The sequence below is a fragment of the Simochromis diagramma genome, unplaced genomic scaffold (assembly GCF_900408965.1).
Source record: "Simochromis diagramma unplaced genomic scaffold, fSimDia1.1 OVJJ01000433.1, whole genome shotgun sequence".
NCBI lineage: Eukaryota > Metazoa > Chordata > Actinopteri > Cichliformes > Cichlidae > Simochromis > Simochromis diagramma.
The window spans coordinates 3,780,473-3,793,318 of NW_024387031.1; the positions used below are offsets into that span (position 1 = coordinate 3,780,473).

The 12,846-nt window shown below is 40.3% G+C and overlaps 1 protein-coding gene and 1 long non-coding RNA gene across 3 annotated transcripts; both read left to right on the forward strand.

The window, feature by feature from the left end:
• The first annotated feature begins 1,119 nt into the window (after positions 1-1,119).
• LOC120740725 lies at positions 1,120-11,785 on the forward strand. Its single transcript, XR_005697471.1, has 3 exons — positions 1,120-1,129; positions 2,596-2,598; positions 11,608-11,785. It is a non-coding gene; the product is annotated as an uncharacterized LOC120740725 (long non-coding RNA).
• On the forward strand, positions 4,615-6,673 carry LOC120740724. Of its 2 annotated transcripts, none has more exons than XM_040043205.1 (2): positions 4,615-5,771; positions 5,956-6,673. In XM_040043205.1, exons 1-2 carry the CDS (start codon positions 5,352-5,354, stop codon positions 6,406-6,408), a joined length of 873 nt encoding a protein of 290 aa, XP_039899139.1. In that variant the 5' UTR covers positions 4,615-5,351; the 3' UTR covers positions 6,409-6,673. The 2 variants fall into 2 exon arrangements, 1 of the variants encoding a protein (XP_039899139.1); XR_005697470.1 differs by lacking the exon at positions 4,615-5,771 and adding an exon at positions 5,867-5,879.
• Positions 11,786-12,846: the final 1,061 nt, after the last annotated feature.

The window sequence follows — 12,846 nt, forward strand, 5'->3', positions numbered from 1 at the left end:
GCTAAAATTAAAAAACAAACTAAAAACTACTTCCAAAAACATTCAGCTTTGATATTAATGAGTTTTTTGGGTTCACTGAGAACATGGTTGTTGTTCAATAATAAAATTATTCCTCATAAATACAACTTGCCTAATAATTCTGCACTCCCTGTAAAGTAGGGGTGGGTTTTTATAATCGATTTATCGATTAAAATCGATTCTGGCTTGGATAACGTAAAATCAATTCATTAAAATCCTGAATCTGAAGATTTTTTAATATAAATTTATTTTGCCCGAAATGCCAGAATTTCAGGTGAAATCGCACAAAATTTCAACAACCACCAAACAGCTAAGACAGTAAATGAGAGCAGGAACACGGATTCTGCACAAAGACTTAAACACACAGCGCAACCCGCGGATCAGAATCAGTTAGATGTCGCCTTTCTCACAGTCGGGGCTGAAAGCCGACAGCTCGCTGATTCTGATCTGTCGGCAGGTCCACACTTTGTGTTCACGCCCTTTTTGCGCTGATCATAAAGCTGTTAGTTTTATCTCTCTCCAAACAATATTGACCGAACCAGCAGCAAAAGAAGATCCAAACTACGCTTCACATAAACATCGTCATGTATTCACTCTTACTTTTACTGTTTTGCTTCCACCACTATGCGCAGCTCTCTCTCTCCCTCTCTCTCTCTCTGTGCTTCAAGAACAGTTTCCCGTCTAAAAATCTGTTTTCTTCATTATTCGCTTGCTTGTTATGCACAAGTCTACCGTTGTTTACAGCGCTGTCGGCCGACGTTTTTTTTTTTTGTTTTATATACTTCCGAAAAGAAAACCTAATTTAAACTTTTTAAAATTATGCAAAACGCAAAACGCCGTGTCTCTAATAAAACCGCTGTAACTTCAGAGGTAAGTTCATATATTGATTAATGGTTTTCTTTTGTTTTTGATGTACTGCAGAATATTTTTATAAAATCCCAGGCCAGGAAAATCACCTTCATGTTTTTCTGTGTTTTATCTTCAGCTACTTTGACACAAAGGCATCTGCTGTGATGCACACACCTTTGATAAAGTCTTGCATGTGTCAGCTTCCTTTTTATAGATACAAAAATATGTAAATGTAATGATCTGAATTATAATATTTCTGACTGTCAAAATTTCCCAGATTCAAATCGAATTGAATCGAATCCAATCGAATTAAATCGAATCGTGGATCGAATCGATTCGGGACCTTGTGAATCGGAATTGAATTGATTCTAGAAATCAGTGACGATACCCAGCCCTACTGTAAAGTCTATATCTGCAGTGCCTACTGATACAGAAAAATAAAACTAGTAAACCAAACAAAATCGGCCGCCGTCACAATATGTCAAATTACACCAGGTTAAAACAAATTAAAATACAATGATGTATCGGGTCCTCGGCCCGCAGCCAAAAATCCACTTGGCAAAGCGGCAGCTGGGTACTCTGTAAATGAAAGCAGGAGATGACTTACACTGGACAGTAAAACGCAGCAGGAGTATCCCTCCCACCTGACTTCAATGGTATTGTTTAGTTACCTGTCCACAAGTTCGCGTCACACCCTAATAAATATTGGTCAGGTGCGGTGGAGTCCACTACACGTTTCTCTGCCGGAGTAACGCAATATTTCCCACCTACAAGGGTGCAAATAACTTTAAATCTCTGCTAAACAGCCAGAACTCAAGTGATACATTTTCTATGACCTACCGTTCTAACAGAAGGCTAGGGGGCCCGCATCAAGCTTTCATTAAAAAAAGTTAAGTGCCAACTTGCACGGCTTGGACCAAGCACTCACAGCTTCGGGTTTGCTCCAAAGAATACCTATTTGCCTATACCTGAGCTTATAAAAGGCACAAAAACCAGCTCCACCTACCAGGCACGGTTACCAAACTCAGGTCTCACCTGTCACAGTGTTTGAGCAATGGCTTGTCCCGAATTCGACAAGTGGCACAAAAACAAACCAATGGAGGCCCCAGTTGAGTGCAATCAGATGAAGAGTTTATTAAGAACACACGTGTGGGAAGAAGTACACAGCATCACATCTGCGGACTTCTTCTGCCAAAAATACACAGAGAATGGTTTATATATCATCAGGGTTTGACACCCCCTCTTGCGTTCTATAACATATTTTTGTATTTCTAAGAACATCATTTGCATCTTGTACAGACAATGAGACAATTTTTAGAGCTAAGGTCAGACACAGAAGTTCCTCTTTCTAACATCTTTTCCCAAATATGGCGATGATTTCAGGCCCTGGAGATACCCGTGGACTTGTCCTCCTGTTGACCCATCTTCTGTCACCTGTTACTAAGTAAACTCAAATGCCACAGGTTGCAACAAGAAGCTGAATACATTCAGGCCTTCACTCAAGCCTGTTTCTAGATTATATGTACTATATGTGTTTTGTAAGCGTGTATGCAGTTTTAACCTTCTGTTGCTCCAAGTCACCTACACAATAGATTGCCTGGACATTCGCGCCAAACAAAGCTTGAGACCTTTAATTGACTGAGCTTTAACTCTTTACTGAGCACAAAATGCAATGGGTATAAAATGATCTTAGCTGTACCTGTAATAAAAAGGTTAATGTAAAGTCAGCAGGTTTTAATAAACATCTTAATGCAGTATCAATACTATAGATTATATCATTAACCCTTTAAAGCCGGTCGGAGCGGGCACACTCCGTTTTGTGTAACTATTTTAAAATCCAGATAGCACTGCAACCACATAAGCTAGCACAATAATTTTTTTTGCATATCAAACTGGAGGAGTTGTACTTACATCTTATGTCATCAGCTTGCCCTAGGCCACAGTTTCCTTCCACATATGGCTTTGCAAAAATTGCATAAAAAGCACTTGCAGCAACAAAAACATAATATTCCAGAAACACACTTTGCCGATCCGATCAGCTGTTTGTAACACTTCCTACGTCCATCAGCGCGAACTATCGCATTTCCGCCATGACCTACCCGAAACAGGAAGTGACGTAATGTACGAAATGTAGTTATGTTTGACTTTATGACTTTCTGTGTCGTTTCTGGGATGCTTAGGACTCAAATTGCACTGCTGGGAATAGTTTATTTTGATGCATATGGTGTTTTTTTTTTGCAAATTCGCGTTATAATATTTATTTTCGTTTTTCCTGCAGTATATAAAAATTGGTGTATTTAAAAAATAAAAATATGAAGACACTCAAAATAAATTTCCTGTGGTGGGAAACTATTTTATGCAACTTTTATGTATTTACAGTTTCGAGGGATACGCCTCTTAAATTTCTCTAATTAGAAATATATGTTTAAAAAAAAATCGATTTTCAATTTTTTGGCCTTTTATTGCACTTTTTTGCAATTTATGTAATTACTATACACTTAATGCATACATATTATTAAAATTTGGGCTATATTGGTTGTATTGATGTATATCAACTTGAAATGCTCCCAAAAATGGCACTACAGTATGTAAAAATATAATATAAGCTCTGGCGGACTTGGTTCTATGGTAGGTCTTAAAGGGTTAATGATGCAGAATATATTGTAGACATAAAATAATTCCACAGGCTGCAACTAACAGCCTTTAAACTAGCGATTAAAATGCTGACAGTAAATACGTCAGTCCAGATGTTACCACATTATTGTATGACACTTAGAGTTAAAACAACTGAGACAGGCTGATTAAAATGATAGCTGTCAGTTATCTCATTCATTCTCTCTCATTATATTATCTCCAGCCTTAGCAGAGGGCAGTGACACTGTTTATTTAACCCCAAAACATTGATTCTGTACATCTGGATGTACCTTTTTTGGATGAGCGATGAAATGTTTCTCCCACAAAAAAAGATACATCCAGATAAACAGAATCAGCTTTTTAAGATTTCCTTACCTAGATGATTGAGCATGCATCAAGACTTTGATTGATTGGGGTTCATAAGCGAGTGCAAACATTTCTGGCCTCTTATCACTTAGATTTCTGAATCTAAAGAGTGAATGCATTTAAAGCAGGAAATGCACACCTAGTAATCAAAAGTTTGGTAAAGTAGCATGAGTACTGTAAAGTTTTGTAGGGTCATGTTAAAAATCACACAAGCATCATACCACATCTGGCATATATATAATCCCATTTTGTACAGAACATTGTTAAAATTATAAACTATATATTCCAGTCATCCACTTATCAGTAATTTTTGAGTAAATGGATATCACTGATAAATCAGTGGTGATTCACCTGCAAGTGCTTTTAACAAACTTTGTTTTTTGTAGAATTCATCAGCAGCTGTGAAGAGATGTATTTGAATATCTTCTGGTTCCACTTTTCCTAACCTCCAAGCTGAGGATTGCTGATTCCATTTTCACTTAATTCTGCTCAATTAAGTGTTTTGATCACTGATCAAATATGGCATCTTTGTGCTGTGCTGCAAGTTAAAACCCATTGTCCTCATGAGCACAGCATCTAACACTCTCCTTAAAAAAGTTGATTGATTTCAACTGGACACAATGATTTTCAGTGGGAGATACATTCATCACTCATCTGTGACACTGTAGAAAGCACTTGGATGAGTACCTGATAAAACAATTTTCCATGGAAACATCCAGAGGAACTAAACTTTGTGGTAATGTTACAGTTTTTGCCCGTTGCTTGAACACTATAAACCCATGCTCAGACTAAAGTAACACAACGTGAAGCTGTTGTTACCATACCTCAAACACATGTACCCATACCTTAAACAAAAGCGCTGCTTTGCACCCCAGTACCAATTATGCAACACTCCTACTCCTTTATGCAACACACATGGTCCTGCATGCTACACTCTATTTCATACATAAGACACTTCGCTCACAAAATGAAATGTCAGGGTGCCATTCGGAAAACACATGTATCCAAAATACAAAACACATGGGGTAATTGCAACCACGCAAATACACACCTGAAGGCACTTACTTGCAAAACCGAACACCAATTAGCCAACTACAAAAAGCCCTCAGCGTAGCCATTTCAAGAACTTCGCAAGCATGGATGGAGGGAGAGCAAGAGGAAGAGGAAGAGGAAGAGGTAGAGGAGGAGGAGGAGGAGGAGGAGGAGGAGGAGGAGGAGGCCGAAGAGGCCATGCACGGACCCATATTTCTGATGAAATAAGAGCAACTTTGGTGGACCATGTCATCAACCATGGCCTGACTATGAGGGAAGCTGGGCAGAGAGTCCACCCACATCTAAGCCGCTTCACAGTGGCATCTGTAATACGAACATTCTGACTAGAAAACAGGTCTGTCGTCACCTCCATACCTTCTGCTCTACTCAGATGGTTCCATAGCACTGTTCTACAGTATATCACATTACCATATCAAGTGTACGGGGTGCTAATGCTCCTTTTGCAGCCAAAGTGGCTGATTCCTTATATTGAAGTACAGTGTTGTACAGTGGATGACACAGTACATACAGTAAAGTACTGTATGAAAAATAAGCAAACCGATGACAATATGTGGTTGTATTCCTCCAGAATGACCCGGAGACCTTCTGGGGGTGGACGGCAACGCCTGTTCACACAACAGCAGGAACTTGCCGTTGTGGACCTAGTGAGGGCAGACAATGCCATCCGTCTCCACCAGCTACGACGGAAAATACTTGCAGACAGGCGAGTGTTCAGCAACATAGACCATGTGAGCATCACCACCATCAGACGCATCTTGGGTAAACACAGCATCACCATGAAGCAGCTCTACAGAGTCCCATTTGAGAGGAACAGTGACGGGGTCAAAGGACTTCGAGCTGAATATGTACGGGTACGTGTAACTGTCCCTTACATTTACAATAGAGTATTGGTGAAGTCCAGTAGCAGCTGAATATGTACCATATCAGTACCACATGGATCTATTCTGAGAGCTACACAGGTACCTGTGTGATGGGGTGAGGGTGCTGTATGTGTAGCACTGTAGTACAGTGATATGTTCCCCTTTTTTTTTTCAGAGAATCTTGGCCATGGATGGAGCTGCACAGCCTCATGAATACATTTTCATTGATGAAGCTGGATTCGACCTGAGCAAAACAAGACGACGGGGTCGTAATGTAATTGGCCAAAGGGCAATTGTGCACGTCCCAGGGCAGCGCGGGGGAAACATCACATTATGTGCCGCCATATGCCTTCGAGGACTTCTGCACCATCATGCAATACTAGGTCCATACAATAGCCAACACATACTCACATTTCTAGATGCTCTCCATAACATAGTTGTACAGAACAGAGCAGATCAGCCCAGGTTTGTGGTGATATGGGATAATGTCAGTTTCCATCGGGCTGCTCTGGTCCAGGCCTGGTTCACCGACCACAATCAATTTGAAGTGGTATACTTGCCCCCTTACTCATCATTTTTAAACCCTATTGAGGAATTTTTTTTCGGCTTGGAGATGGCGAGTATATGACCGCCAACCACATGCCCGCATGCCTCTTCTGCAGGCAATGGAACAGGCCTGCGGCGACATTGAGGTGACAGCGATCCATGGATGGTTTCGGCATGCAAGAGGGTATTTTCCCCGGTGCCTAGCGGGAGAGGACATAGCTTGCGATGTTGATGAGGTCCTGTGGCCAGACCCCAACAGACGGCGGGATCCATGAGCCCACTTATGCACACTTGTCATGGTTTTTTGTGTTTACAGTATAGTGTTTTTTCTATTGCAGTATTATTGTGTTGTGTGTTTTTTTTTTTTTTTTTTTTTTTTTTTTTTTTGCTTCATCTGAATTCATGGTACTGCAATGTACACTATTGAGTAGGTCTATTTGCGTTTTTGGTTGTTTGGCAATGTGTCTCCTGTAAATATGCCTTCTGAATACACAATGGAATTCAAGGACTGCAGTGTTTTATGTAAAGAAGACTAGTGTGTTCCCCCTGATCTGTAAGTGTTTGCATATGATGCAAGTATGTGTCATTTTGTCAACAGAGTTACATTTTGACAGAGGAATGTTAGGTTTTGACAGCAGAGTTTAGGTTTTGGGAGTGGAGTTTCATTTTGGCACAGATGTGTATGGTATATTTCCCAGTGTTGTGTCGTGTTTACTTGTGTTTAGAGTTTTGGCACAATGAGCGACATTTTGCAAAATGTGTTCAAGCAACGGGCAAAAACTGTAAAGTCAAAACACAGAGTTAACGTTACCTTTTTTGAAAAGCACCACCTAGAGGCAGTGGGAGGAAAGGGGATGGTTTGAGCATCTCTGGATGGATCCTGATATGGAAGTAAAGAAAGTGGTGGCCAAAAAAGGGAGGCATGACACATGAAACGTTTGAGTTCATAAACACGTCTTTTTTTTCTTGGAAGTTAGTCCAGCTTTCTCTGAGCTTTTTTCCCCTTTTGCCTCTCTGCAGCAGTCACCAGTGATCACATGAAACACGATCGTGTGCTGTCGCTCCTGCCACACCTACATCAATCCGTTCATCACTTTTCTGGACCAGTGCAGGTGGAAGAGCAACCTGTGTTACCGGGCCAATGATGGTACAAGTCCAGTCACTGTTGTTTATTTTCCCTGCAGTCTCTTAACTGTTGTATCATGTTTTGCGGCCTTAATGTTGTATGCCTTTTTAAATTCTTCAGTAATAGGTGAGCTCATGTGTAATCCCTTAAGTAACACTTGCAAAGTTCATATAAAGAAAGATTTGGATTTATTTATTTTTTTTAAACCTTCAGGGATCTATGATCACAACTCCTCTTGGTTTTGTTGATCTTTTTCAGTTGCAACCTCCTCAGCTGGTGGTCCACCTGTTTGTGCTTGATGTGTCTCACAATGCTGTGGAAGTGGGATACCTGAAGTACTTCTCTGAATCACTTCTTAAGAACCGGGATTGGTGAGTCCTGATGTTGCGGCTTCATGAGTTTGTCAGTTAATCAAGCTGATTATTAACAGGTGTCACAGGCAGAAACCAGGTTGACAGAATGTTTTCTGCTGCAGGTTGCCTGGGGACTCATGTGGGCTTCCTAACCTTTGAAAGCACCATCCACTTTTACAATCTCCAGGAGGGGCTAACCCAGGCGCAGATGCTCATGGTGTCACACATCGATGGTACATCTGTTAAATTAATCAAGTCTTTTTTAAAATTAAACATAATGTTACAAAAAAGTCGACAATCTTAAATTATTTAGTTTCATTTAAAGACAAGTCATTTGATTAGGTACAGATGTGCATAAATAAAGCATTTCTATGGAATCATAGGAATCATAATCAAATGGAGAAAGTCTCTTTTCAAAAATATTTTTTTAGTTTTAATCTTTTAATTGTAGGCACATTGCATCAAGCAAAAATGAAATTATATGCCACAATCTGTGACTTGAAGAAATCTATTTTCTGCACTTTTCCAGCATATAAAATAAAATGACCCACTCACTGCAACTTCATGCTCCTTATGTGAGGAGCCATGAGCGATTGTGTGTTTGTTGTCACTCTCCTGGAGATCTGTTGAATGCTCTTTATTACCACATGGTGAATCGCCGGTTAACCTCAGAGAAGCTGAAGAACAGATCCAACTTCTCCATGTACCAGGATGCCCCCATCCATATACAACACTACAGCAACAGGGTGAATGAACACATACTATTGCTGGCCTGTAACTCTGGCACAGGAATCCGGTTTAGCTGTCATGATAACATGAACATAGACCAGAGCAATTTGTAATCAATGTGAAACCACCGCAGGACCAATCTCTGAGTCTCATTAGCTGAGACTCAGAGACTCAATCTGGCTTTCGTAGAGCTCACTCTATTGAAACTGCACTTCTTATGAGTCTCCAGTAACATCCAGGAGAAAGCTTTGTTTTGCTGATGTTGGACCTGACTTTGATACTGTGATACTGTTGACCATCATATTCTGCTAGATAGGCTGAGACACTGGGTGGGTATATCAGGGCCTGCTTTGGACTGGTTCGCATCTAACTTGCGTGAACAATTCTTTTCTGTGGCTACTTCTAAGTATAGGTCCTCTTCTACTTTTTTTTTTTGCCCATGGTGTGCCACAAGGTTCTGTTTTGGGGGCTTTATTGTTTCTATTCTATATACTCCTTCTTCAGCTCTTATTGAGCACTTTTAACGACATTTCTTATCACTGCTATTAAGATGATATTCAGTTATATATCTCCTTTTTAAGCCCTAAGATGTTTCCAAGGTTTTGCATAGGTGGATTTTTAGAGGATGTTTGGATGTTTAGAGGTTGGATTGCTGATAACTTTCTTCAACTTAATGAGGTAAAAACTGAAGTCCTTGTTTGCACTCCTAAAGATTTTGTACCTAGGGGCTGTATCCCAATTCAGGGTCTGCAGCCTTAAAGGCCGCATTTTAAGGCCGATTACGTCACAGCGACGCGACGAAGGCTGTCCCAATTCGAAGGCTGCTCGAAATGCGGCCCTCAGATGCGTCCTTCATTTCCCTGAATTTTAAGGATGTGGCGGTGTAGACTTCGTGGCCCAACATATCCTAGAATGCATAGCGCGGCGTTGGGTGTGGATAATTTTGCCGAAAAAAAACGGCGGATGAGGGGCGCCCAAAGAGTAAACTTTAAGTAAGTACTAAATATTATGTCACTTATTTATGTGCAAATGTTTAATAACGAAGAACATTAAAACATTACTGTTGGCCACATGTCGGCAAAGTTATGTGACATTAGTGACGTTTGTACTAATTTGGTTTTAAAGCCTTTACTTTAAAATATACGCCGTTCAATAGCTGACCTTAATCTTACAGAGAATGATCAAAGCTCATGTAGAAACAAACAAACAAATGAACAAAAGATTTTCTCCTTCATTTCTGTCAAACAATGCTGTATGAAACGTTTCCAGCTGTTAGTATCATGGTTGCTAGGCAACCTTGGCAGCGGCTAGACCTTCCCATTTCACAAGCCTCGCACTTCCGGCCTTAGCGGTCTTTGAGTACGCGGCCCTTGTGGACCGTTAAGGCTGCGTACTTTAAGGCTGCAGACCCTGAATTGGGATACAGCCAGGGTTATGGAAAACTTAGGTCCACATGCTACATTTGCCAAACCTATCAGGAACCTTGGTGTAACTTTTGACTCAGCTCTGACTTTGGACGTGCATGCTAAATCTCTGCTTTGCTCCTGTTTTCATCACTTGAGAAATATTGCTAAGCTCAGTCCCATTGTGTTTTGTTCACAATTGGAAATTGTCGTACATGCATTTGTTTCATCTTGTTTGTATTATTGTTGTTCTTTGCTCACTTGTTTATGTGAAGCCTCTTTGGAGCGTCTGCAAGTTGTTCAGAATGCTGCTGCAAAGCTCCTGACCAAGTTGATGGGTTTGTAGCATAAGTCAGAGTGTGACCCCATAAACGACTTCCCTAAACCTGCTGGTCTGGAAGTCCAGCACTTCATCTAAACAAAAGGCACTTCGAGTAAAACAGATATAGATGTGTTTGCTATACCATATATCAGCAAGAAAAGATAGGACCTCTTCCCATGACCCTAAGATTGTGAGTGTGCATGCCAGAACACTCCGGAATGCACAAAGTCTTTGCAGACTACTAAGGATCAACCCTCTACCAACATGACATTGATTATACAATTCTAAGCATATATGAGTAAATATTTCTAAGCATAAATGACAATCAACAATATAAACCTGCCAAAGTCTTCTAAGTACTCCCACGCCACACCCCTGCTGATCCAGCTGCACTGGCTCCCTATTAAATTCAGAGTCCACTTTAAGATTATGACTGACATTCAGGGCTCTGCATGGACAAACACCAACATAAATGAGTGATCTTTTACACCCATACATCCCCAGCAGGTCCCTGAGGTCATGTGATCAGGACTTGTTGGTTGTCCATCATACGAAGCTGAAAACGGAAGGCGACAGAGCTTTAGTAACTGTGGCCCCCAGACTGTGGAACTCTCTCCCTTTGAGCTCGAGATCTGCCGACTCTGGGGTCTCTTTTAAAAACAGCTAAAAACTCATCTTTTTAAACTTGCTTTTGGTTTATTTTTATGTTTTTAGCTTCTTTGTGAAGCACTTTGTGATTTTTGTCTTGAAAGGTGCTATACAAATAAAAATTTACTTACTTATTTTTGCTTACTTAAATGACCCTGGTGATTATTCAGCCAATTGGTGATGTTTTGCTCAGACGAGAGGATATTGAGTTTAAGTGCTCTTAAACTCTTATTAAGTGCTTTTAAATCTAAACTACGAATCCTTGAGGCCAAGTCCATAACATGTAACTGTTTCAATTAGATTGATTGTCATTTTAACTGACTTTTTTATTTTTATTTGAATTTTATTTTTTATTTTATTTGTATTCTTTCACTTATTGTTGCATGTGTGTTGTTGCTGCCTGTGTTTGAGTAATTTCTGTAACTGTGAGACATCTGCTGCTGCCTATCTTGGCCAGGTCTCCCTTGAAAAAGAGGTTTTTAATCTCAATGGGATCTTCCTGGTTAAATAAAGGTTAATAAATAAATAAATAAATATGCATTTTGTGATGCATTCTGATATCTCAGGTGATCTGGGGGAGATCTTCCTACTCTACCCAGACTCCAGAGAATCTCTGTCAAAGCCACAGAGGTAGTGTTACTACCTAGAAAGATTATTAGTTGTACCAGAGATAGTATTAGTATTTCTTTGTCTCTTGGAGCTAAAACTCTCCTGGAGCTGGCTGTAAGTTCATCTGTTTCCACTGCGACCAGAATGTTTGTTGAAGCCGGTCTAACCCCCCACCTGACCGGGTCTGAGGCTCTGACCATGCTTTCTTCTCTGAACAAAGCCTAACGTGTGTCCCCCAAAAAAGGCCTTTCCTGCCATCCTGTAGGGATAATCAGAAGTGGGTATGAAGAGCCAGTGTTTTCTTGTGACAGTGACTCCCAGCATGAGAAAAATTAATGAAAAAAAATCACACCTTGAAGGAGCAGCTCTCATCCAAGTCTCTATACCATGGCCAGGAGTTGGAGACGCTGGGAGGCCTCAAACTCAGTGTTTGTCTGCAGAAAAGTAAGAACTGACATTTCTTTACTTGGTGGTTTGTTCCACAGTTTGTTAGAGACACTTTTCAGATTGCTTGTGTCTCGACTCAGTTGTGGTTACTAATCATAACTCTCTGTTAGGGCTATTGAACAGATTAAAAAAAACAAAAACCCCCCACAAATTCTACAACTGTACAGATGTGGTTAGGAGCACTTGGAATTCACAGGGTAAAAAAGCATCATGTTTCATCATGTATCAAAATACACCTGTGAGACTGTTTAATTGGACCTGAAACAAGTTAAATATTCTGAATGCAGAGCAGCCAACTGTTCAGCTGTTTGGCTGAATTGAGTGTGGATGGTTCTCTGTTGGATCCAGAGGCTGTTTACAGCAGATGTTGCTCCTGTATGTGGTTTTGTTTTATGTGATTAGTTGTGGGAGAACAGGAAGCTGCTGCTAAAGAATCAACTTCTGATGGAGCTGCTGCCTCCGTTTGCTGCTGCCAAGAGGAATTAAACCGCTTCCATCACCTAACGAGATGCTGGTTTTCACATCTCTTGAAAACCTTTTATTTATTAACTTCAACTTGAAACATACACACAGAACTTTACTGAAGTAAGAAATGAAACACAATAAATGCTTATTTTCCCATGATTGTTTGGAGTTGAACAGTCAGCATCACCAATTGCTGGGTAGACTAGGCAGATCATTAGTCATACCATGTCACTATTTCAGATGATTGCTTTATGTTGTGCACCCTCTGCTTGCTGTTGGTCCTTGTTTGCATTCTCTTGGTTCTGCTTGATCTCAATATTGGCTTTGACACTGTTGATCATGACATTTAATTCAAAGCCTTTATGATTTCAGTGGTTCAGGTCAGAGACCCAAACTATGATTAGTAGTTAAAAAAAAA

Excerpts from the sequence above, each read along its gene's own strand:
- LOC120740724 (XM_040043205.1), top strand. The coding sequence starts at position 5,352 with ATGCTCCTTTTGCAGCCAAAGTGGCTGATTCCTTATATTGAAGTACAG. Across the intron at positions 5,772-5,955 it reads TTCGAGCTGAATATGTACGG|AGAATCTTGGCCATGGATGG; the intron begins GTACGTGTAACT and ends TTTTTTTTTCAG.